The 27,625-nt window shown below is 33.5% G+C and overlaps 1 protein-coding gene across 1 annotated transcript in view; it reads left to right on the top strand.

Annotated features, from left to right (window-relative positions):
• Positions 1-1,151: 1,151 nt before the first annotated feature.
• Positions 1,152-27,625, top strand: part of LOC129223419 (ras-related protein Rab-8A-like) — a 59,233-nt gene continuing 32,759 nt past the window's right edge. Inside the window, exon 1 of the mRNA XM_054858017.1 lies at positions 1,152-1,275. Coding sequence (XP_054713992.1) covers positions 1,152-1,275 — 124 coding nt within the window. The remainder of the gene's footprint in view (positions 1,276-27,625) is intronic.

Below are 27,625 nucleotides of genomic sequence, written 5' to 3' on the forward strand. Positions count from 1 at the left end.
TAATATAGTGGTTGCTGAATATTAAAGTAACCGGCCGAGCCGAATATGCAGTATACTGAATACCAACTGAATATTCGGTGTATCTCTGATTATGAGCGTCACAGAAAAGAGAGAAATGCTTTTCAGTGTAAAATATTGTTTATTTAGGGGCTGTCCAAATATTGATGTCGCACTTTTTCCAACATTTCTGGCCCCTCTCCCTCCTTTTTCACAAAGTATCACACTTCACCGTACCTTTCCCCCTTTTGTCACGCGTCAGAATATTGTTCATGAGCATATTCAACGCGTGATGTTACACTTCTCTCAACCCTTCTCTAACCCCTTGTCACAAATTGTCACAATTTCTCGAACCCTCGCCCCTCTCAAATCATGACATCCCTTATGAACAGGCCCTTAAGTCAGCGTTTCTGAAATTGTGTTCCACGGAACCCAGGAGTTCCATGGAAATCAATCAAGGGTGCCCCGAAACTCTCGATCTTTATTTTCCTTGCTTTTTACAAAACTTAAAAAAATCTATTAAAATAATGAATTTTCAAAACTTAAGCTCAACATTTAAACTTTAAAATTTAATTTGTCACCATTTTTTTTTCAAAATTGTTTTTACATTTTAATTTTCATTAAGTTTGAAATTACGTTTCGGAGTTAAAATTTTTTATTTGAATTCATTTTCACTTGCACTATAAGTAAAATATTTCAAAAATGTTGCTTCAAACCTTACTACTTACGAAAAAAACAGGGGTTCCAAGAAAAAAAAAAGGTTATTTAAAAGGGTTCCACTTAAAAAAAAAAAATAATAAACGTTGCCTTAAGTAATAGTAAATACAGAATATAGACACTATTACAGTATAAACATTTACATCAATAGACATACAATACCAGTGCACTAATATACTACTATGAATAACTTTGTTCTAACTCTTCGGCTGAGGATAGGCAGATAATAATGTTATCTACAGCACATGCATTTCATCTCAGCAGCGTTCGGATTTGTAGACGTTCGGATAACGGAGGTACGGATTAAAGAGGTTCTATTCTAACTATTTTTCCTCAGAAGATGATTGTTTTCATAGACAGCCCGGCGCTGGTGCAGCTCCCACAATCCCTCTCGCGCTCCCCGAAAAATCGATCAGAATCCATTGTCAACTCCCAAAATGGCTGTGGATTTTGTAGCTACGTATAAAATCCTGGTTTTAGGAGACAGCAACGTCGGAAAAACATGCATAGTGCACAGATTTTGTGATGAAACCTATTACGACACGTACATTTCTACGATAGGTACGTTTTTCATTTTTACTAACGGAGAAAGCTCCGTACCTGCTTTTGTTTATATACATTGTGATAAGATCCATGAAAGGATGTTAGTTTATATGTGTTAGTAATGACTAGATCGAAGCAAAAAAAATTCCCATGCACGTTTTTTGTAAGAAAATATGTTCTCATGAAAAAAATTGGGAGTTGGAGGGAGGGGGGGAGTTCCTTTAAATTTATGATGATCTATGCATTCAAATGCAGTAAACAAGCCATTAAGTCTATGACGCAAGAAGTAATGTAAAATAAGTTTCATTGTGATAATTGTAGTTGAAGTACAACAAAATAGTTAAATGAATCTATTTTAAGATAATGACAGGGGTATAGTTAAGATAATAAAATGGCTATCCAGTTGGAAAAATATTTTATTAATATATATAGAAAGGGGTATTAGTTTGTATATATTAATGACTAAATGATAACTCAAAAAAAAAAAAAAATCACAAGCCAGTTTCATCTAAGAAAATTCGTTCCCATGAAAAAAAAAAGTTTAATATTAGACGAACTACTAAACTTGTACTTACTACTTTAAATATAAGACGAAAATGTATTCAAATGCAGTAAACACGCCATTAAGTCAATGACGTAAGAAGTAATGCGAAGTAAGTTGTATGGAGTTAGTTGAAGTACAAATCAGTTAAATGTTACATATTTTTAAGATAATGACCAGTATAGTTAAAATAATAAAATTGTTATCTAGTTAAAAAAGTATTTCACAGACATTAATGCATTCAGGATGGCGTACTGGTTTCTTTATATTAATGACTAAATCACAATTAAAAAAACTTCACACGTACTTCTCTTCCAAAAAAATGTTTTCTTATTAAAATAAAAAAAAGTTTAGAATTAGACGGAACTACTAAGACGAACTTTGTATTCAAATGCAGTCAAACACATCATTAAGTCAATGACGCAAGAAGTAATGCGAAGTGAGTTGCAGGGATTTAGTTGAAGTATAAAACAGTGAAATGTTTCATATTGTTAAGATAATGTCCTATATATTTAATATAATGAAATTGTTATCTTGTCAGAAAAATATTTTATTAATGTATTCAGAAAGGGGTATCAGTTTTTTTTTTTTTTTTGTCTAAATCACAATTAAAAAAAAATTACAGGTGCATTTTATCTAAGAAAATGCGTTCCCAAGAAAAAAAAAGTTAAGTATGAGAAGAACTATTAAATGTACTTAATACTTTAAAGTTTAGAGAACTATGTATTTAAATTCAGCAAACACGCCATTAAGTCAATGACGCAAGAAGTAATGTGAAAGAAGTTGCATGGAGAAAATCAGTCAAATGTTACATATTTTTAAGATAATGTCCGGTATAGTTAAAAGAATAAAACTGTTATTTGGTTGGAAAAATATTTCATTAATGTATTCAGGATGGGGTACTAGTTTGTTTATATTATGACTTATTCACATAAAAATAAAAAAAAACTTCACACGTACATCTCTTTCTAGAAAATGTGTTCTTATGAAAATAAAAAAAAGTTTCGAGTCAAATATCCTACATTAAATACTAGACGAATTTTGTATTCAAATGCGGCAAACGCAAGGAGATATGCGTATGGAGTCAATTGAAGTACAAAGCAGTGAAATGGTTTCATATTTTTAAGATTATGTTCGGTATAGGAAATTTAATGAAGTTGTTATCTAGTTAGAAAAATATTTTATAAATATATTCAGGATGAGGTACTACTTTGTTTACATCATTGACTAAATCATAATTACAAAAAACTTCATAGATACTTTCTTTTAAGAAAATGCATTATCAAGAAAATAAGAAACGTTTAGTATTAGACGAATTACTAAATGTACTTACTATTTTAAATATTAGACGAACTATGTATTCAAATGCAGTAGGCCATTAAGTCGATGACGCAAGAAGTAATGCGAAATAAGTTGTATGGAGTCAGTTGAAGTACAAAACAGTGAAATGTTTTATATTTTTAAGATATTTTACTCCAATTTAATGTCATTTTCCCATTATTGGCAATTTTCATGTGATTCAATAGTTTACTCTCTAACTATCACCAAATTGAAACCAGATTTAAAAAACAAAATCGCCAAATTTGCCGCCAAGTTGGCGACAAAACTTGGTGACCAAAAGACTGGCGATATATCGCCAAGTGTCCGCCAAATTATAATACCACTTGAGTATTCATCGAAATTAACAATGATTTCCCCCAAAAGGGGAAAAAGACAAATTTAGAAACATTAGAATGCAACCAAAAGGGGAGGTGCGCAACTAGACCCCACTAGGAGTCTACGTGCTAAATTTCAACTTTTTAGGACATACCGTTCTTGAGTTATGCGACGCACATACGTACATACGGACGTCACGAGAAAAGTCGTTGTAATTAACTCGGGGAGTGTCAAAATGGATGTTTCGAGTATTTTTACGTTCTTAGGCACTTATCCGCGTGCGGTCGGGTTGAAAAAAAAAAAAAAAAAAAACTCAACATTAATTCGGGGGTCAGCAAAATGGCATTTAAGGCCGAATTTTGAGTGAAAAGTTTTTCGCGAATACAATACTTCCTTTTTTGGAAAAGGAAGTAAAAACGCTTAGTATTATACAAATTACTAAACGCACTTACTACTTTAAATACTAGACTACTAGATATTCAAATGCAGTAAATGCGCCATTAAGTCGATGACGTAAGAAATAATGCGAAAAAAGTTGCAAGGAGTTAGTTGAAGTACAAATCAGTTAAATGTTATATATTTGTAAGACAATGTATAGTATAGTTTAAGTAATAAAATTGTTATCTAGCCAAAAAAGTATTTCACACACATTAATGCATTCAGAATGGCGTACTGGTTTGTTTAAGGACAAGAACAACCGATTTTAAGGTACTATGAAATACTTCGCTTTTTTTTTAACTTTACCGATCGACCAAGCTACTGTGTTTACAGTTTTGTACTTTAGAACATTTTGGAGCACGTAAAAAGTATCATGCAATTTAATCATTAACAACCAAAATCAATTCAGAATGAGACATAATGCATAGTTATACAATGACACTTTAAAACTTAAATAAGTTTGTTTGCATAACTATTTATTTAACGAGCTAATGTGTGCATCACATGACATCCTTTTACTCTAGTTTAATGTTATTTCCCCGTTACTGGCAATTTTAATGTGATTCAATAGTTCACTCTCTAAATATCACCAACAGTGGCCAAATCGATACCAGATTTTAAAAAACAAATCACTAAATTTGTCGCCAAATTGGGGACAAAACTTGGCGACCAAAAGACTGGCGATATATCGCCAAGTGTCCGACAAATTATATCACCACTTGAGTTTACATCGAAATTAACAACGATTTCCCCCCCAAAAAGGTGCAAAAGACCCCCTTAGGAACATACGAATGCAATCAAAAGAGAAGGTGCACAACTAAACCGCACTAGAAGTCTACGTACCAAATTTCAACTTTCTAGGACATACCGTTTTTGAGTTATGCGAGATACATGCACACATACATACACACATACGCACATACATACGTACATACGGACGTCACGAGAAAATTTGCTGTAATTACCTCGGGAATCATCATTATGGATATTTCGCGTGTCTATACGTTCTTAGGCATTTATCCACGTGTGGTCGAGTCGAAAAAAAAAACTCAATATTCATTCGGGGGTGAGTAAAATGGAAATTAAGGTCGATTTTTGAGTGAAATTTTTTTCACGAATACAATACTTTCTTTTTTGTAAAAGGAAGTAAAAAACCATAAAAGAAAATTATATTCATGAATATTCTTGTTATGCACTTCCGTTTGAGTCTCTATTACCATTTTATTTCCTGTGAACGTAAGAATTTCGGTTTCACCCTCATGTGAATGTACGTAAAATCGATTCAAATCAGCTGTCAAAAACTCGTGCCTAAGTTTGGAGTAACATCATTTCTTTCCTGACTTAACATGCTTGACGTGAACAAATTTAGAAATCTTAAAACTTTTCGGATATTCTGAATTAAAATAGGTTCTCTATCAAAATGACAAGAGTGTGATGAAAAAATATTTTTACACTAGCTGCGTCACCCGGCTTTGCACGGTCTACCTCGGAAATAGAAGTTATGTCAAGTGGCGCGTGTTCAACAATCAGGTTTGAATAAGAAAAAAAAAAAAAAAAATTAGTAAAATTTTGCGGCAGATTGCGGAAAAATAACCAAAAAGGAAACATTTTGAATCCGTGATTACAGGAAAAGCCTCAAAATAAAAGTCTGAATTTTATTTGTTCATATTCGAGAAAAAATGGCAACAGATCTTTCTTCTCAATGATTTTCTTCACGCTACAAATTTTAATAAAGCATGGTTACGCAAAGTTGAGATGAAGCACTGAATTATAATTTGAATGGAGGAAGGCTTTCGAAAATCGAAAAATAGGGATTTTATGTCGAAATCTAAATATCATAATTTCTAGTTTTTCATTGATATCTCAGCTAATAATTATCGGAGGATTATGTTAAATAGCCAACCATGAAGAAGGGAAAATTACGAATCTGTCGGTACCTGGTTCGACGGTCAGTTCACTGGCGTTCGGGAGAAGTAACTCGGACATAGATAGATAGATACATATATACGCTCAGTTTTTAATTATGTAAGATGTCCTGATGTCCTGTATGGAGGGATATTTCATTACACTGCAGGAGGTGCCCAGGACATATTTGCATGGGAGTCTACGGGAGCTACACTCCAGCACTTTTTTTTTCCTGGTGTTAAGTGAATTTTTAGACATTAAGTGGAGGTTCTGTATGAAAAATATAATGTTGTTTTTTGCGCCTTAGAACGCTTATTTGTGCAGTGAAATAAGTCCTACAGACAAAAGCTATCACAAACTTCGGGTAGGGTGGGCCAAAAAAACTCATTTTTTTATTTCGAAGATGTAATAGCACGAAAAAGTTACGAATTATAAAGACAAACAAAGGAAAAAAGAAATATGGAAATTGATATCTTCCGTTCGCGCATGGGGCCTAAAGTTTGACAAAATATGAAAAAAAAAAAAAATGATTTTTGAGATTTTTTTAAAATTCTTTTAATTAGATGTTTTTTTATGTAATAGTTTGTAACGTCTTTAAACAGAGCCTCAAAACATTGTGTTTAAATTTGGTTTCGATCAGCTAATATCTTTCGGTCGCGCATGGGTCCCAAAATCGAGGATGTAAATCGATCTCCGTAATTCTTTTTTTCCCTTTGTTTGTCTTTATAATTCGCAACTTTTCCCCGCTATTACAACTTCGAAATAAAAAAAATGAGGTTTTTCGACCCACCCTACTCTGGATATGCCAAGGCAGATGCCTCATTGGACTGGTCATACGTAAGTGGCCCCGGTCCTTATTTGACCTCTTTCAGCCTACATTAACCGGATACTCCAACGTCCCCTGTATCTAATTTGAAATGCGAATAAATGAAATAATATAGCTTATTGTTTCTTAAGCAATTGAAGTGATTTAACATTCGCAATTTTATTTGATTCATACAAAGATTTAAATTGTATATTAGAAAGAATCAGATTAAAAAACGCGTTACGAGTTCCGTTTCGAACAAAATAAAAGTCCCCTCTCCCTCCCGTAGAAAATGGAAGTTAAATAAAGAACTCATAATTAGAATACAATTCCGACCCCATCCAAAGACAAAGCGAACTTGATAGAAATATGCATAACCGAGGAATTGGGGGAAAGAAAAAAAAAAGAACACTTTGAAGAGCTAACTTGTACGCCGAGGGCTTTTCGATAAAATAGAAAATTCTTATATCTACTGTTCTAATCAATTGAGAAAATGGGAACAAGATTTATTTGATGCAGAAAAAAGAAATATTTTTCGAACGACATCGAATGTTAAGAAATGTGGGAAATCTTTCATCCCTTTAATAGGCAATTCATGGGAAATTTTAGCTTAAAAAATTAATTACAAAAAAACTAATTCGAATTATGAAAAAAAAAAGTGCAACCCTCCCCCCCCCCCAGGCTCGAAGTAATTTTTTTACAAAATTTCAATGCTGTAGGTGCCTTTACCTTACTTTTTTTCAATATATGGAAATATATAGATAAAATAAAGAGAAGTTTAAAGTATAAAAATAATAAAATTGATTAATAGCAATTTCTTTCTTTTGTTCTGCGTTTAATTTTAAATGGATTTAAAGTTTTTGACGGTACCTGGCAGATCCATTTCAAATAACCAGAAATAGAATCACCGAAGAGAACATGCAATTTATAAGACGTTCTAGTTTAAAGAAGAACAATAAGAAACCTCTACTTTGGAAGGAGACGAAGACAAAGTAGACTGATTACAAAGTTTGGGACAAAATTAATTTTCTGAAAGCGCTGGGCCAGAAATTTTAGTTTTAATAGATAAAACATTGTTGTAGTATGTTTTAGAGCAGTTCGGATGACCTTTTAAATACAATCCCTGTTTTAGAATAATCTGTTAAAGGAATGTAATGTTTGAATAAAGTTTGAATAAACATAAAGATTAAGAAAAAAGATGAAGATGACTAAATAATTATTTTGAAAGTTCTTATTATCTTTAAAAATCAGTAAATCTTTTTTGCTTAGACTTCATTAGAAAAGCTAGTCGGTACTATACAAATGTTTTAACGCAAAAAGTGTTTTTGGAAGGCTGATCTAGGGGAAAAAAACATGTTCTGTTTCACTAATTTTGCTCCGTAACTCAAAATAAATCCAATTACCCGGAAAATTTTCGATCAGTGCATCCCACATTGCTTCATTTTTTTTTCACTGGAAATTTTCACCTTGTCTCAAACAGTTCCATGAAATCAGTTATGCCTCCCCCCCCCCAAAAAAAGACAAATAAATTAATTAAAAAATTAATAATTATATAAAAATAAAAAGGAGTGTTTGATGCATATATGCGAGTAACCTGGACCGCCACTTTTCTTTTCGCCATTAAAATATTTACAATACTTTAAAATCAGAGCTCATTTAATATTTATTTAAAACATCGCTTAATATTTTCGACGCTTTTTTTGCATTCCAAAATGATGTTTTCACGCATATATTACCAGCCGCAGGCGGAGAAATTCAATCTTTGTCGGATGTTCTCATTATATATACTTTTAAATTTAGGTCTTTCCATGTTGCAAAACGAACAGTGATGCTTTTATTTATATATTTTATTCATTTACTTTTGCAACAGCTACAACTATCAAAAAAAGATGTTTAGAATTAAAAACATGAAAACAGTTTTTTCAATTCCAAGTTATTTATCTGCCTAAAGAGCTTGGTTTCTAACGTAACGTGTAAAATGCAGCCACATTTTATTTGTTTAATTTTTTGGACTGGGTAGGGGCTGTATTTTGGTCCTAACAAACAAGTTTTCTACTTATGGAGGGGGGAAAGAGAAGGGTCTTTTGGTCCAAGTATTTAAGTTTCTCTTGGGGAGGGTTTGTAATATTTTATCAGTCTTTACAGCAGCGGTTTCCAATCTTAGGAACACTCCTCCCTAGGGAAGCATAAAATTACTGTAACGGCTGTTATCAACTTATGAACCGAAAGAAGAAAAAAAAAATTAAAAATCACAGTCCGAAAATAAGAATCGATGCGATTCTCGAAAAAAATTTCCCCTACGTAACGCTAAGTTTTTTATTTTTTCCAGCAATCAAAGCCTTTAAAAAATAATACTGTTGGGAATAAATAATACATGCTTTAATATACTATCAAAGCATAACAGTTAATCCCATATTTAATTAGTAGTTACTTGAATAAAATAAAAAGCTTAGCGTTACGAACGGGACATTTTTTCGAGAATCGCCCATTAACGTTGTAAACAAGTTGAAGTGTTCAACAACGTCATATCTCAAATAATAATAATAATAATAATAATAATAAAATAAAATAAAAATAATAATAATAATTTGAACGTTGACATCTTAAATTCAAATTATGTTTTTCGCAATCACGAGTGTGTAGGCGTGTGTGTTTGTGTGTAAGGGGGGGATGTGTGTTTTGGCATGTGTACTTGTGTGTGTATGGGGGGGGTAGTTGTGTGTTTGTGTGTGTGTGGGGGGGTAGTTGTGTGGTTGCGTGTGTGGGGCTTATGTGTTTGTGTGAGTAGTTGTGTGTATATGTTTGTGTGTGTATGTGTAGGTGTCTGTCTGTATGCGTGAGTGTATGTGTAGGCGTCTGTCTGTATGCGTGAGTGTAATTGTAGGTGTGTGTCTGTCTGTATGCATGTGTGTTTGTGTGTGTGTGTGTGTGTATGTGTAAGTGTATGCAAGTAAGTGACGCAACCTGGAGACGGTTTTCGCTAGAGGAGCAGCATCGTGAGGCGGCCGGCCGACGGTGGTGCTGCAGAAGGAGGCGGGGGGGAGGGGGGAAATAAAATCACAGGAATTCAAAACTGATGAGAACAATAAGTAATATGATTACTCAAAAAAACGTGATTTTTCAGGAGAGATATTTTTAAAATTAAAAGTTAGATATCATGTAGCAAAACCATATTTCAAACCACTGATTGAACTTTTTCTTACGCATCAAGTCTTTTTTTAAGAAGAAATGGTGTTTCTTTGTTTCGTGAAGAAGTGTATTTTAAAAAGTTTCGTGTTATTTACGGCGTTCATGCACTAAATTTCAAAAATACTATTTGAAATATCTCAAAATATATCATTATTGTTTCTAATTGTTCTCCTTATAATACCGATAGTATCGACACAAATGCAAATAGTACGTCCTTGATTTCAAAATTAGAATGAAAAATGCTCTTTTTTTGTGTGCAATACTGTTTTTGGAATAAATAATATCATCTTTCACGAAACGACACAGAGGTATTTTTTAATCAAGAACGCACTATTTGCATTTATGTCGGTATTGCAAGAAGAACAATTAGAAACAATAATGACGTAATTTGAGATATTTCAAATAGTATCTTTCAAATTTAGTGCGAGAACGCCATAAGTAAAACGCAACTTTTTAAAATACACTTCTTCATGAAACAGAGAAGAAACACCAGATTTTTTTGAAAAAAATCTTATGCGTAAAAAAAGTTCAAACAGTGGTCTGAAATATAGTTTTGCTACATGATATCTCACTTTTAATTTTTAAAATAGTGCTCCTGAAAATCTACATTTATTGATAGCCTAATGGATCAAGCACAACCCAAAAGATGTGACACTCTTGAAAAGAACATTCAAAAAATACTTGAAAATGCAAATACAGTATAACCCCGATTCAACGATTGTCAAGGGACTGGAAAAAGTTATCTTTAAATCGAGGAGCATATACATTCAATGCAGTGAAATGTATCATTAAATTGAGGAAATCGTTAAATCGAATATCGTTAAATCGAAGTTATACTGTACAACACTTTTGCTCTCTAACGGCGAAATATTAAGTTATAGATATGCAGGTCTTGCAGAGATATGCTACTTATTCATCGCAGTTCAAAAAAAAAAAAAGGCATAACTCAAAATCGTTCATTTTTTAGAGGAGTGAGCGATAAAAATGTCTAATTTCTGCTAATGTATTGAGCATTTTTTATTTGAAAAATACGTTACAGCTTATTTCCAAAAATTATTATCACGCTTCATTATTTTTACATTTTGAAAGCGATATTAAAAACCAGTTCTCGGTTAAACTGCCCTGTTTTATTGCATCTGTTTTTTTTCTTAAATTATTTTTTTGTCATATTTCTCTTTCGCGTGACAGTGTCCGCCTCCATCTGTTATCGTAAGAAAGAAGAATGAGCGTTTTTCTACAGTTAACTTCATTTATCCTTTCGGCTTTTCATACTTCTGCTTCAATTGAGCAGTTTATTTCAATTTGTTTTGTCAGGGAAAATTTAATACGGATCCATAAAATAAATTGGTGCAGATATTTTATGAGCCGATGCACATGAGGCTTAATGCTTAAATTTAATTTTAGTCGTCTGCTTAATTGCAATTATTTTATTCTTTTTGTCGGAATAAAATGACGTTAAAATGTAAAAAGGAAAAAGAACCTAAACTCAGTGCCATTAAAATTCTTTAAATTGCGTTCATCTACATCTGTAGCTTTTAGGGATGGAACAACATAACATGATATAAAGAGGAAATTTTATTGCACTGAAAAAAAAATGCTTTAATGAATATACCAAATTGGTCACTTCAGTATAAGTTGTTACTGTGTGCATGCGGGTAGTTCTGTGGTAATCATGTGTTCAACTAAATTTAAAATGTAAACTAAATGCTATATCATATGCTTTTTTCTAAAAGTTTTTTTTTGATGTCACGCCATAACTTCCTTTATATTTTTATATTTCACCAAACTTCATAAGGCATGATTTTAAAGGTTCTATTCATCGCTAGTGGTGAAAAAAAAACAAGTATTCACACCTTTTTATCTGCTAATTAAAAAATTACTCTTAAAAAAAAATCCCGAACTCTGAATTTGCCTTTTTTTGTAGGCATGGATTTTTAGCTTAAATATCAGTCCCTTTAGATACAGAGAAACTTCTCAAGGGTTGTTTCTTTAATGAAATAAAAAAAAAAATCCAACATCCAGAACACAGCCTTTAGTATCCAGCCACAGGCATTGATTTGAATTTTGTGCATTATGATTTGTGCCTTGAATTCAAATTATGCTTTAGAAGGAATGGATAGAACCCTAGTGGTTTTGTTTCTTGTTTCTACAAATGATTCCTACCGCAATCCTAATTGTAAAAAAAGCACTATTTGAATTTTCACAATCCAAATTAATACCAGGGGCTCAATGCTGGATGATGTGTGCTGAATGCTGGATGTTGTGTACTGGATGCTGGATGTCATGCTATGGAATACTGGATGTTGTGTGTTAAATGTTGGATGTTGTATGCTGAATGCTGGATGGTGTGTGCTGAATGCTGGATGTTGTATACTGAATACTGAATGGTGTGTGCTGAATGCTGGATGTTGTGTACTGAATGCTGGATGATGTGTACTGAATGCTGGATGTTGTGTGCTGGATGGTGTTTCTGTTTGAAGAGGATTGTGAAAAGCGGAGAGGGTCAGGTATAAATAAAGCCGATGCTGAGAGATATGGATTTCAATCAAGTGGTTGATCAATAAACGTAAAAATAAAATTAAAAAATTTTCAATCAAGAAATGCTTATTACCAAATCATCTATTAGTAAAACTCCGTTACGACGAATTTCTAGTCATGGCAAATTTATTTCGCTCTGACGGGAATTTCATAAAATGGAATTCAGTAGAAAATTACAAATAAGTTGAATTTCATTGAAAATGCAGACTATCTGACGTAGCTCTGCTACCGGGGTCCTCAAGTTATTATTAATTGTTTAAAACAGTTCTAAAATTTAATCATTTACTAAAGTACTAGTGACGTAAAGTTGAATAGATTCGTTTTATAGAACTGTACAGTTGACTTTCCATTAATGCAATGCCATAGCATTGAACTAAACATTTATTTCATTATAACTGATATTTCGTTGTATTGATGTTCCCTGTTTTGAGATATTTATAAAATTGTTGTTTTAAGACCGATCATTCCAAAAAATTATTGATTTTTGTTTTTAGATTTTATGCTTTCAATTTTTCTCTAACCGCATTGGTTAGAGGTTATCAATCAAATATATTCACTCACAGATCACTTACTCACTATAAGTCACTCAAATATGTTTTTCGTATAATTTGCAAGCCATTTCTAAACTGTTAATTTTCTTGAACCATGGTTTTTGGAGAATTATTAAAGTACAAGTCAAATCAAAGCAAGTCTTCTCCTAAAAAGTCAAGTTTTAATAAACATTGTTGTAATATGTTTTCAAATTGTAAGGAGCGCAGGCGGGAAAAAAGCATTAAATGAACTCGTAACGTCCAAGGCATTTTTTCTCCATAAAACAAAAAGTTAATTTAAATTTAGCAAACGAAAACAACTATTTATTTGCATTTACAATTACCTCCATATTTTAATCGATATTTGAACCCAAACAAGTGTTTCACGAACACTGAAATATCTATCTTTCTACGAAACTAAATTTTGGAAAAATGCCACACCCGAAGCAAAATACATCGAAAACGCTACAATTGGAAAGAAACTTATTTTATCCAAAACCTCTTAGGGGGAAAATTCATTCTTTTGTGTATGGAACCATTTATAAAAGAATAGAAAGAAAGCTACTTTTATCGCTTAACGGAAGTCTACGGATTAAAATAAATTGTTCTCGTAGAATACTTAAAGTATTTGTTTTATCAAAGGCAGATAATACAGAACATGAATAAAGTATTGTATAAATCATTTATAAGCATTAACTTATTTCAGCTATTTTTTCCTCTGTAAACAATATTCAGAAGGTTTTTCTTCTAAAAAAAAATTAAAAATAAAATTTTTGTAAAAATTTTTGTCTACTAGGGTAACGGCATCAGTAACAGACAAAGGGATCAGTCACAGACAGTCATAAGTTTGGATTAAAATAATAAGACTTTTAGGCGAGTAAAACGGATGTTGCCCATTAATACGGTGCAACCATCTAGTGTTGTCATAGTGAATTTTCTGAACCAGTTAGTATTTACAAGGCAGTGGTGGAAGGTTATGAGCAGCCACCACAAGGTTAGCTGCTGTTTTATGTTCATTTGATTTTAAAAAGATTGTAGTTCTAAAAATTAAGAACTTTTGCGCATTTTGAAAAGAAAGAGGGAATTCAGTCCATTATTCATCCTTTCCTCATCCTATCTACATGGTGGTTATAATTAAAGTTACCCTGTTTAGACTCCTCTAGTGACCGTTCTAGGCACCGGATTTCGATGAAACTTGGAATATAGATTATATAGACCATGGGGAGCAGGATTATGCAATAAAAAAAATAGTTCAAAAATTGACGCTCTATACACGTAAAACATCCGGCAACAACAATGTTGTGTATGAACAGTCACCGCATCCCGATTACATCACCGTATGGTGTGGTTTCACCGGTGATTTCATCCTCGGTCCCTATTTCTTCGAGGAGACCCCGCCCCAAGGTCCTAAAAGGTGTTCCGTCACAGGTCCCTGATATTGCGCACTTCTTGAGCAGCAAGTCATGCCTGCTTTGCAACAACGAGCGTGTTTGGACTCAACTGTCCTTATGCAAGATGGTGCACCCCCTCACATTGCTCGTCCAGTAAAGGCACTGCTTCGTATGCATTTCGGTAATGACAGGACAATTTCTAGGCATTTTCCTACAGCTTGGCCTCCGCGATCGCCGGACCTAAATCCGTGTGACTTCTGGCTGTGGGGCTTCCTGAAAGATCGGGTCTATGGTGGAAGCATACGGACGGTGCCTGAATTGAAGGACAGCATAAGGCGCCATGTTCATGCTATTGATAGGGAAACCCTTCGTGCAACTGTGGCTCACGCTATAACACGTTTTGAACACGTGATTGACGCAGATGGAATGCACACTGAACAAATTCTGTAAATAAAATCGATTTTGTGACAGTCTCCGTCTTATTTGATTCATGCGCCCTTTTCTACCCTGGTGGTACATTTTTGAACTAATTTTTCTTATTGCATAATCCTCCTCCCCATGGTCTATATAATCTATATTCCAAGTTTCATCGAAATCCGATGTGTAGAACGTTCACTAGAGGGGTCTAAACAGGGTAACTTTAATTATAACCACCCTGTATTTACTGGGTATTATCAGATATTTCGGTGTCTGTTACTGGGGGAGTTTGACCTTTTCTCGAAATCGAGAACATAAAAATAGAGCAAACTAATTTAGAGGACCCAGAAGTAGCCAAAAGTTAGATGAGATGCAGTTGCATTAGTGAAAAATAGTCTTTAAAGTCTAAATACATTACAAGGTTCAGAAAATTGAGTTAACCTGAGAGCGACGCCTTAAGCATGTATGTTATTACTTTCTTCTATATCTAATATATAGAAGAAAGTATTGGATTCGTGCAAATTTTCGAATTTCGAATTTTGACGGATTCGAACGTTTTGAGGTGTGCTGAGTCCATTTCGACCATTTTTGGAAAATGTCTGTCTGTCTGTGTGTGTGTATGTATGTATGTGTGTGTGTGTGTGTGTGTGTGTATGTATGTGTGTCACGTCTGTGTGTGACCAGTTTTTTGTGGCCGCTCTACAACAAAAACTACCGCATGAAATCGAACGAAATTTAGTACACATATGTGCCCCTATGTGAACTTGTGCCCATTAGTTTTTGGCGCGAATTCCTCCAAGGGGGGTGGAGCAATGGGACGTTTTTCGAGTTACGCGTGCTTGCTATTCCTCAGGAAGTTACTGGCGGAATCAAACAAAATTTGGTCCATATGTTGGTATTAACAGGAACAGGTGCTGATTCAATTTTGGTGTCAATAACTCAAACGGAGGTTGAGCTGTAGAACGTTTTTTGTCGTCAATTGTGACTGCTGTATCTCAAGAAATAATGAACGGAATGAAAGAAAAATTTATCGGCAAGTAGCCCTTAGTGGGTATAAGAACTGATTTTATTTTTGTGTCAACAGCTAAAAGGGGGGTAGCGCAATCACCCGTTCTTTTTTTCCATTTTGAGTGCCCTATCTCAAGAAGTAATGCTACGTTCTGGTTGAAATTTGGAATATATGTGAATCCATATGTAAACAGGCTTTGGTTCTATTTTGACGCCGATCGCTCCAAGAGGTGTTGATTTTTTTTTTTTTTTTTTTTTTGCGAATAAAAATATTTTTATAACAACAATAAGAAAGATAAATCGTAATAGATTGTCGTCTGCGTATTTCTCGTGATTTTAATTGTATGGAAATAGGAAATATTATCTCAATGATTTAAAATTTTGAACTGTTGCCATCTTATGTTTGTTAACAAATAAAATATTTGTAATTCATTCAAGCAAGGCTTTTAAAATAACTTTCAATTTTCGCTCTTTGCTTTGCTTTTGCAATAATTCAGACATTGGGATAGTCGTCAAGTTTTTGCATGTGTCATTTTGTTTTTGTTGGGAATATTGCTTCCTCGTCAAGCATGGGGAGGGATCAGAAAAAAAAAAAAGAAAAATATAGAAGAAAGTTTCGTGATGGCCACAACATACTAGTTACTGGTGCCGTCACCCTACTATGTAAAAGTTCTCTCCAATATCATCAAAAGTAAACAAACCGAAAACAGTCGCATTTGAAATACTTTTTATGTGCTTGCATTTCGTGTTATCAATTTCTTCAGGTTATCGTATTTATACGAGCTCTAACGTTTTTTACTCATTATCCTGATAAAATTTTCTATATTTCTGCTTGTCTATATGTTTTCTGTTGAACGGCCCAAGATCAGTGCTGCAGTCTTGAAAATGAAGAGGGGGGGGGGGGAGAGACGTTTACAGATACGAACGTAAGTAGATGAAATCAAACATTGGTGGACGGTATTGTGTTAAAAATTTTAAAAAATAGGAAACGCTAGTGTAAAAATCAAAAATTACGAGGATGCCACCCTCTTTATCTCCTCATTCGACTAAACAACCGCACAATTGTTGATATACGAATAACGAGCCATGCAGTATAGTCCATCGGATACTTGAGCCATTAAAGGGGTATCCATAAAAGACTTGTCGAATGAACACGCTGTTTAACCTTCATATTTTTGCTTTCTGCGCTCAAATATTAAATATTGAAGTATTTTTGGGGGTCACACAAACACGCACACAAAATTTTTTTAACGTGATAATATTTACTCTTTTTCACAACAAAACAGGATTTCCCAAACTTTTTCAGTTCGCGGAACCCTTTGAAGAATTGAAATTTTCTGACGGCACCCTAGCCTATATCTATCATATTATATGAATTGAAGCCTTGGATACTTCGCGGTACCCTTCGTTTTTCCCTGCAGCACCCCAGGGTGCGGCGGCACCCACTTTGGGAACCCCGTCAATAAGACAATATGCACATGCAGGCCCGTCATTTGAGCTATCAAAGAGGTTCCCCTGGATTTTAGAAACATAATGAAATTGGACATTTTTATAAGTATTTTTTTATTTTTTTCCTATAAAATTTATTGAACATAAACCCTTCCCCCCCTCCCCCTGGAAAATTTTGAAATTCCTGACCTAGCTATATGGTTTGTTCTTTCATTTCATTCAACGCAAAGAAGTACGTTTTTGTTAAAATTTCTGATACCGGTTTCACAGTTAAAAAAAACTACGGAATACCAGAACATAAATTTTGTCCGACATTGTATGTAATGTGCACAAAATCACCACTCGAAAACATTTGTGAAACCATCTCATGCCATGTGTAGAGCCATTTTACAATAGTAACGAAAGTCACGTCACGTATATATGTAATCCCCATACTCGCAAAAACTGTAATAATCTTTGAGTGATTCACATACAGTTTCATGTGAATGATTCCGAAAGATCAACAGTCTCAATTATGAGAGACAGCTCCGGGAGTCGTTTATCTTTCCTCCCAGGAAGTGGCCGAAAGTCAGGGACCTCTATCACCGCGAGCAGGTTCATTTCCCACTCCGTACGAGTCCGGCTTTGCGTGATCCGGCAACAGGATCGATGGGGTGTTGTTGTAATTCGAGAACGAAAGAGTTTTTTCCCAATGAGTCATCCTGCTTTTTGTGGAACGTGATAGATCCGTTCCCCCGCTTCTTGCCCACGCGGTCTTGTTCCGATTGATCTATGAGAAGGTCTGATTGACGCAGTTTTCTCTTAAATGTATAAAGTATATGCAAAAGACACACACACACACACACACACACACACACACACACACACACACACACACACATATATATATATATATATATATAGTACAGTCGACTCCCGCTACAACACGATCCAACTTACGCGAAATGTCTATAACGCAAGTTTTTCAGGAGCAACGAATTTTAGAGCTAAAACGAATTTCTCGCTCTTAACACGAAAATATTTGGAAAGGAGTCATGATGCTAAGTATCGGCTTTGTTATTGATTACTAAACATTGACTTCGTGAATGTACTTTCATCCTTTCAGCATCACTGACTGCGCAAGTTGCAACACACCGCACAACATAGCTTTATTAGTGTATCATCATTCCTCATTTTTCATTTATTTATTCTAAATATGAAAGCGGATGAAATAGTGTGGCACCTAGACACGCTGTTTCATCTAAAGTTTGAAGATGGAAACAAAAAGCGAAAGTTAGTGACAATTTAAGAAAAGGTAAAGATTCTTGATACGCTTGAACAACTAGAAAATAATTCGAAGATAGCACGACAATTAGCAATGAGTGAATCTCTCATACGGGTAAATAAGAATCAAGAGAAGGCAATCCGTATCAGTCTAGACCAGCGGTTCCCAACCTTTTTAGTTGTGCGGCCCACCAGTTTTGCAGAAAACACCATTGAGGCCCACTAACTACTACATAATACTTGCACAGCCAAAATTTACTTTCTGGAGGGAGGGGGATCTGCTCTTTTGCTTATATAACTAACCTTAATTGGAAAAGTCATCAAAGTTATAACTGCATGGGATTTTCTGTTTTTCCTCTACTAGGGATATGATATCTGGATTAAAAATGGTAGGTTTATTAGTGTTAAATAACTCGCAACATGCGATGCATTTCTGCACTTTTTTTTTATTTAATGCAGTGACAAGCCTCATTCTAATATTTAGGTTGTCGAAAAGCCCCTGAAGTGTCTTAATTCACTGGTTAGTCATGCCAGTTCAACAAAGGAGGAACATTTTTAACTTGAAGCTTGAAGCTAGTGCTACTTATTTTCGCCAATTATCTTTAAAGAGTTTCTGATTCATTAGATTTTATACTCAATAATAGGAAAAAATTCTTAAGAAATTTTTGAAAATCCTAACTTTAAAGTTCTTTATTGACTAAAAGCAAGGGAGAACTTTTGAGTGACGGTACATCTAATAATTGAATTTTCGCAAAAAACGGACATCCACTAATCTTGGGAGACTCCAAGATTTATCTTGATGTGTCAGATTCTTGACCAGTGTCCACGGCCCAGTAACACTCTGTTCGCGGCCCATGGGTTGGGAATCGCTGGTCTAGACCTTAAGTTTTAATATGAAGCTCGCAGAGTAGTGTTTAAGCAAAATGCAAACAATATGAAATTGGAATCTGCTCTTCTATTGTAGATTATAGAGACCCTGAAAGAGTGGTGTAACCATAGATGTAAATGTTAGAAAAGACAATGCGAGGCTACTGTATTTAAAAATATATTAAATGCGCAGAATAAATCATCATCTTTAATTTTTAAGTTATAAATGTAACTTATTGTATCTACTAAAAAGTACTCTTAAAGTGCAGTGCTTTATTATTACTACATACTTTCCGTATAGTATTGTTTTATTTTTATGTTTCTCTCTCCCATTGATCATTGATTTTGTACATCGTAACAGTATTTTACGAATACTGCAGCTCTTTTTTTTTAAAATAAGGTAAAAATTCAGCTCTTTATGTAAAAAACGGTAATATATAGTTACAAAATGGTCTAAAACAGTTTAAAAGGTATTTAAAAATGTCTAAAATGATTGGGTGTGTTAATAAAAAAATCATATACACAACACTTTTCCACAACGCGAAATTTCAACTTACGCGAGGAGTCTAGGAACGCATCTCTCGCGTAAGTCGGGATCCGACTACTGTTGGATACAGATCGTTCAAGCAAAATTAGTATAAATCATGAAAGATATCTAAACATTTTAAACGATTACCACCAACTGATTAATTCTCCATATAATTGTACATAGCCATCTATTAATTATATTTGTGTGTAACTAATTTTTAAATGGCTTAAAAATATTTTGTTTAGTTTGGAGATGGAGAATATTAGGTGTCCCAGTTTCAAATTATTGAGAGTTAAAACGGGATTTGAGCTAAAATGCACCGACAATGTAAAATGTCGGTTAAATTTATTTAATTTTTCACATAAAAATAAATTTACCAACTCAAATTATGAAAAAGAACTTTAAAATCTCTGGAAAATATTTTTTATTGTTCATACGGTCCACCCTACTACATCACAATAAAACATAGAATCTAGTAATATTTTAATAGGACAAGGTACTATAACTTTTATGCTTATTTAACCACTTTGAATTCTATTCAACAAATAAAGTCAGTCTTATTCCTTTTTTTTCTGATACTTAATTTAAGTTATTGAATATCCACCATGTTACATAAGAAATCACGACTAAAAAAATTTTTTTTAATGAAATTGCCAACCAAATAATTGCTTAAGAGTCATCACTTCATTTATTTTTTCATTTTTTAAAAATGTTTTTTAATTATTTTTTATCATTTTATTTTATTTTATTTTTTATTTACTTAGTTTTTAAATTGTGACATTGAATAAAAAATAAAGTGAATTTCAATGGTCAGTTATTCACTCCCTCAGTTGAAGTTACACTCAGTGTATAACAGAGAAGCTAAAATATTTTAAACTTACATAGAAATAATTACTAATACTTGATTATACACAAATAAATTGCGAATCAATAAAAATATGATTAATTAGTTTTAATTTAAAAAAATTGATTAAGAAAAATAAAGACATGGGAAAGGATTTGTGTTTTTGACTTTCGTTTTGAATCTTAATTTTTTTTAAAATTATTATTGAAGAAAAATTTTTGTTAGAAGTAATGCACGATCCTGATTAAAATTTAAAATTATTGGCTATTTTTTGCTGCATAAGTGGTTTCACTAAGTCTAAAATTGAACAACTAGCAGAAATATGTAATATGTATTCGAATATTATAAGCTAGTCGACCCGTGCGGAACTCCGCACTGTGCTTCGAATCGTTTCATAAGGCATTTCGCTCTTTAAAAATTTCAAAGGAAGAACATTAGGAAGAAGAACCGAAAAAAAGTAAGCGCAGAAGAGAAGTCATGTAATTTAAAGACATCAGTAACAAAACCTCATTAAATACAACATTGTGATAATTTGATCATCGCTCACCTTTTGGTCGTACATATTTTCAATGCAAACATAAATATCATTAAAAGTGGCTGAGTAGTGACTCGTGAAAAAGCAATAATTGTGCATGTGAAAAAACAGGTTGTGGCAAATACAGTCCTGCCCATGTGAGCATCTGACAGGAAAAAAGGAAACATTAAAGATATATTTATTGGCACGGATTCGAATTGGCGCCATTCTGATTAACAGCCTGACACCTCAACAAACCTATCAATTGCGTCTTCCTTTTCGAAAGCTATTTATTGAAGGAATGCGTAGTAAAAAACAGCAAAAAAGCTTTTTGCCAAAAAAAATACATAAGTAAATAATAATAATAATAATAATAATAATAATAATAATAATAATAAGATCATGCTTCTTTATTTTGTCATTAACCATCACGATACAATTTAAAATTATTCGTAAAGCATGGAATTTGATTAAAGAATGACGAAGATCTCACGTAGCGATTGAAATAAGCATTCTAGAGAAGTAATAATTTAGATTGAAAATAAGTGTTTTTATCTTTGAATATTGAACTATTTCACATAGAAGATTGCCTTAACCGTTACGGCTTAAATGCCCGCACATGTTTCTCTTTTAATCGAACACTTAAATTCAAAACCAAAACCAGTTGAACTGAGTTCGTTTTTTAAGTGTAATTCTTCGAACGTAGACAAAATGTTTTTTTTTTTTTTTTTTCAGCAGAAAGCAGAGGAGTAGAAAATGATTTCTTGCTAATGAAGTTCATAATAATTTTAATGCTTTACATCGTATTTGCGCGAATAAAAAATTAAAGGTTAACTGGGTGAAACTCGTAGTTTTCATTTGGCGTAGTATTTTTTCATTTGTACAAAAGGTTGAACACTGCTATTAGAAACATCTACATTTCAGCATACAATGAAAATGTTTTTCTGCACAAAAAGGATTTCCTTTAGGTAAATCTAATACTTTTTTCATGCTTAAATTATGCTCAGTGATCTGGATGTAGTCAGAGCTTTAAAAAAGGGAAGAACACCCTTCGATTAACAGTCAACTTATCTTAATGATAACTGTAGCCTGACCCCTAACATAAAGGAGTCGAAACACCAAGTAGCATTCCCACTGCATTTATTTTATTACGTGTGTATGTTATGAGTACATGTAATGCGTAATACTAATATAAATTTGATATTATGTCGGAGAGCCCAGGCTTGCCCGAAGTTGATATAGTTTATAGCCGAACGCTCTACCAAAAAAAAACTTATCAATTTAACCAAACAACTAATTCCAATGCTTTTAAGCTTTATTAAAATATGAACACACACACACAAGCTTTTTTCTTTTCTTTTTTTTTTTTTTTTTTTTTGCCGAAAGCGACGTAAAAAATTGGAAAACTGCATTAGAACTTTAAAAAAAAAAATGCATAAGAACTACAGCCTGCATCAAGATTTTTTCATCATTAGCCAGCCTGATAAGTTTTAAAATGAGAAGGGAATAATATATAAGATAAGATATTGAAGAGAAATGTTTTTATTTTTTTGAAACTTTTTACAATTCGTTACCGCAGGCTGCTTGAACCGTTATAACTTAGATGGCAGCACGTGTTCATCATTTAACAGCAGAGTTAAAATACAAAATAAATTGAACTATGCTCTATTTTAAGCGTAGCTTTTCAAATGTAGTAAAAATGTGATAAGCTTTTTTTTTTTTTTTTTTTTTTTTGCAAAAAGAAGAAGAAATATCTATTTTACCCTTCAAATTGAGGTAGTATTTTTTTTTTTTTTTTTTGTACAAAGAGTCAAAAACGCATTAGAAGAATATATATTTCAATATACGTTTTATTATTTTTTTCTGAACAAAAAAGAATTATATTGTAGTCTGAAATCTTAAACCTGTTACTTATATTTTCGCTTACACTATGCTTTAATTTTCTTACCAAAGCCAAAGCTTTAAAAAAGAAAAAAAAAATACCGTACAGTTCAGAAGTAGTTCAGCACAAAGTCACATCAAGTTTTCATAACAGCAAGGAGCGTTTCCTTCTCATTTATTCTATTCCCTCATATTTATTATTCACTTAATTAAGTGTTCATGCAATGCGCGATATTTCTCTAATTTTTTGATGCAGATTGTCCGGACATGGTCCCGAACGCTCATTCTCCTGGTTACGAGGAGAACGCTCTGCCGATCAAGCTATTCAGCTCTGTCGGTCATAGTGCAAGTTAAAGTTATAAGTTTAACCAAAAACCTCATTCTGGTTCTTTAAAACAGGTTTTTCGGCTGAAAAAAACAATTTTTAGACCATGGGTCTATTTTTCGTCAGTAGCCAGCACCATAAGCTTTAAAATAAAGTATAAATCAAAGAAATCGATCAAGAATTGAGGAAAATCTGGCGTAGAAACCAAAAAACAGGCTACAGAAATAATATATAAAGATGGTTCCAGAAAGTACCATTAAGTGTAGTTTTGAAAATAAGAGTTCAAAGATGGCGCTGTAAACAAAATCACTTATGTCAAGTGTACCGGTTAAAAACTAAAAAAAAACCTCGATTGTTACTTATTTTTAATACCGTTTGGACTTTGCAAATAACATACTTAGTCCCACTGACATTGATAAGACATAACACAAACAAATATGCTAATTGATTCCTATTGCCTATCTAAAGTTCGTTGCGATAATGAATGGCCAAAAACGTAGATCTTAAAATTTTTATCTTTCCGTCACACGCTGCAAAAGACCGTTACATAAATGACATTATCAAAATTGAAATGAAGAAACATAACCAAACAAAGTTCTATACGAAGAAAATTTGAGAAATCGACAAAAGAAATCAATTTTACTCGAGGCCTCTTTAAATTTAAATGGTCTTCAAATGCAAAGTAAAATAAACATTCAAATGATAAATCAATTAAAATCAGTACTAACTTGGATTTTTCTGATTTGTGAGTCACTTTTTACATTATCTTGATTTCACTCAATATGTGAACAATATTTTAGGCTTACACAGAACCGGGCTTCCTTCTACGCAAAGTCAAGGGTTTGTCGAATGAACATTGAACAAGCTGTTAACCTTCATATTTTGACTTTCACGCTCAAACCTTTAGTATTGTAACATTATTTAGGATAATTTCTAAAATTTCAAAGATTGTCCAAATTTATGTATTATTTCTGCTTTGAGAAGCTATTAATCACAATTATCTGAGATTTTCTTCCTATCTAATACAGTGAAACCTGTGTACAACGATACTGTCTACAACGATAACCTGTCTATAACTTTTCTTTTTTTTTTTTGGTCCCAGCAAAATGTCAGCATGAATAATCAAACTCTCTATAACGATAACCTATCTATTCCTATCTATTACTTTTTTTTTTATCCCAACAGTATTGTTGTAGACAGGTGTTACTGTATAAGTTCTCTCTCAAAAGTGGTTCCATCATAAAGAGCAAAAATCAAGATAAAAAATTGACGCTTTTTGGATTCAAACTTTGTTGTTCTTGATTTCATAAAATTATTTATACCTATAACTGAAATTCAGTCATAAACTATCCATTAAAAATGTTTTACTGATGTTCACACCGATCTATCCTCCGTGCGTGTAGTTTTGCTTCATTCATTTCCATTTGCAACAAAATTGTTACAGTTAATTACCGTTATTAATAAATTACATTGCGCTGGCAGCATAAATGGAAGCTATAAAGAAGACTTTTATGTCGCAACCTCATGGTTACTTGGAGTCGAATATTTTTGCAGACGATGTATTGATTTGTCTGAGTAGCTAGTTCCACAGGCACTTTGAATGGAAAGAGCAGGATTATCTTGAAAAACTAGACATGTCTCCTCCTGTATTTCATTTCGAATGAGCCTTCGAAGGGTCTTTGACACAGATAATACCACTCTCTGGAACAGTTCTCTCCATCAAAGCGGCTCCTAATTTTGCAAAGACCCATTTTATGTGCTGCAATCTTTTAAGGATGTGTACTGCTTCTGTATGATTGGGAAAAGTTTTTGCAAGAAATTTATCTAGTTCCTTCTTTATTTTCACTTTATGTAAAGAAGGTTTGAAAATACATATGACCTCAGAATAAAACAGAAACACAATAAGGTAGATTATAAAACGCTCGCAGTTATTTGATTTAAAAACATAAGTTAAATACTAGGCTGTATAGATGATCCTTCCCGTCAAAAACAATCGTTTATTGAAAAAAAAAATATGTTGATTCGAACAGCCCACGGTAGAAACGAAATTCTTGTCACCATCCTCATGTGTATGAGCCCTTCACGGCAACATAACTTCCTTATTTCCAAACAGAATAAAACCACAGCATGCAATATGCCAGACAGCCCGGTTATCACACCCTGAGACTGCAGTTTCGTTCTTATTAGAGCTCCTCAGTCAGGAATAGTGAATAACCGAGCTGGAGGCAGATGTCACCTCATTGAAGCTGAGAGTGCCAACAAACTGGTAGATAAAGTGCATCTATCCGTGATCTATTTCACCAGTGAATGTCCTAAGCATGGTGCGGTTCGATTCGTGAATTGAAGGGAAAGAAGGTGTGAATTGTGGCACTCTCTCAGCTTCAATGAGATGACATCTGCCTCCAGCTCGGTTATTGAAGAACGGGAAATCATTGCATAAAACAGCCGCGGTACATTTTCCTGTTCTAAAATTGGACGTCCAAATACTTATTCAATCGAAAGAATCAATTAACGCAGGAGAGAAGAGGCGACGAACTGCGAGTGACGTAATTACTGGAAACGATTTCCGACGACTCATTATTTCAATTTATCACTATTTAGAGTTCGAAGCTTTCATTTTCGCTCTTTTTGATTATTATGCAACTCTTCCTAAATTGCGACGTTCTGGTGTTTGAACTAATGTGTTGCAACTGGGATTTTCGTTTGCTAATCAAGCGTGCTTGTAAAATTAACAGGAGAGATTATATATTTTCGATTTTTTTTTTTTGAAAATTGCAGGCGATGTATGTTTATTGCTCAATTTATCTGTCCGGGCGTGACATTTTTACACATTAGCACTTCATTCGAAGAATTTTTAACTTTGAATTTTAATTTTTATATTTTTCAAAGAAAGGAGCCAATATGAATCTTAGGAGCTGTCCATTAATTTGAACCTTAGGATCAGACTAAACTTCGCCCAAAAATTGCGATTTTTAGTGTATTACTGCATTGTAACAACGCAATTCTATGAGAAAAAATCCTTTCTATTATTTACCAGTGTTACAAGTACGCGAGTCCCAACCTCAGTGTGCACCAGACAAGCGTTTTTTATTAACTTTTGAAAAGTTGCGCTAATGCGACTTACATTTATCTGGCTTGGGGTACAGACGTGAAGTCACAGTTTTTTCAACATTTTTGGAAATCCTCCCCTTTTGTCACAAAATGTCGCATTTCATCTTATCCCCTTCTCGCCCTCTGTGTCACACACTTATTTAAAAAAAAAAAAAAAAATGCGTGGTGTTACCCACGCATTTTTTTTCACGCAGAAACGCAAACGCGTTTTTGTTACCCCTCCTTCGTCCTTGTCACAAACTGTCTCAATTTCCCGAAACTGTCTCCCTACTCAAAGTGTGACAAAATTTTATTTCACACCCGCAACACCCACAAATCATGGTTTACCCCCCGTTTTGCCGACACTAAAATTTCCTTCCTCCTCTCACTGAGAAATTCTCCTAAATAGGGAAGACTGCAATGGGGATATCCTCCCGGTTCGCCGACACTATTTTTCCGAAAATAAAAAATTAAATGAATGACTAAATATATTTATTATTAGAAATATATTAAAAAACGTACTTGATAATTTTACAGTCGTATAAAATGTAAATACGAAAACAAATCGTTAATAATTTGCCACTGATATCAAAAATTATATTTGGTTACACTGGACCGCACAGTATTTTAACGCATTTTGCAGCATTTTTCAGATTAAGTTTAGAATTTTTGTTTCAAAATCTGGCAACCCTGCCACCGATTTCTTATCAACGCCCCCGTAATACTAAAAAAGGCAAATAAAGATGCATATAGTTAAATATTTCGTGACATTTACTTGTCTGTCTGAAAAAAGGATATTTTTAGCCGTTAAAAGAAAGAAAAAAAAAATCAGTGAAAAACCTCAGATGACTTAAAATAAGAGAAAATATTTTTCGCCGTTTTGCCGACACAAAATTTCATTTCTCCATTTTTCCCTAGTTCCTGTCGTTTTGTCGATATAAAATCCCTAAATATCTCAAAAGGTAAGATTGAATAGGAAAAACAGAGTGGGGAGATTTCGTGTAGGCGAAAAATATCGAACACTCAAATCATTATTGTTAAAAACTGGAACTGCGATTATTTTGGTGAAAATCGAACCAAACTAGCTTAACGCATATAAAAATAGCTTAACGCAACCTATACTTAGTTACATACTGTAACGGATCCGCTGCGACTTCCAACTTTCTTGAAAGGACGACACAGTTCTTG

Source organism: Uloborus diversus, chromosome 5 (assembly GCF_026930045.1).
Source record: "Uloborus diversus isolate 005 chromosome 5, Udiv.v.3.1, whole genome shotgun sequence".
Taxonomy (NCBI): Eukaryota; Metazoa; Arthropoda; class Arachnida; order Araneae; family Uloboridae; genus Uloborus; species Uloborus diversus.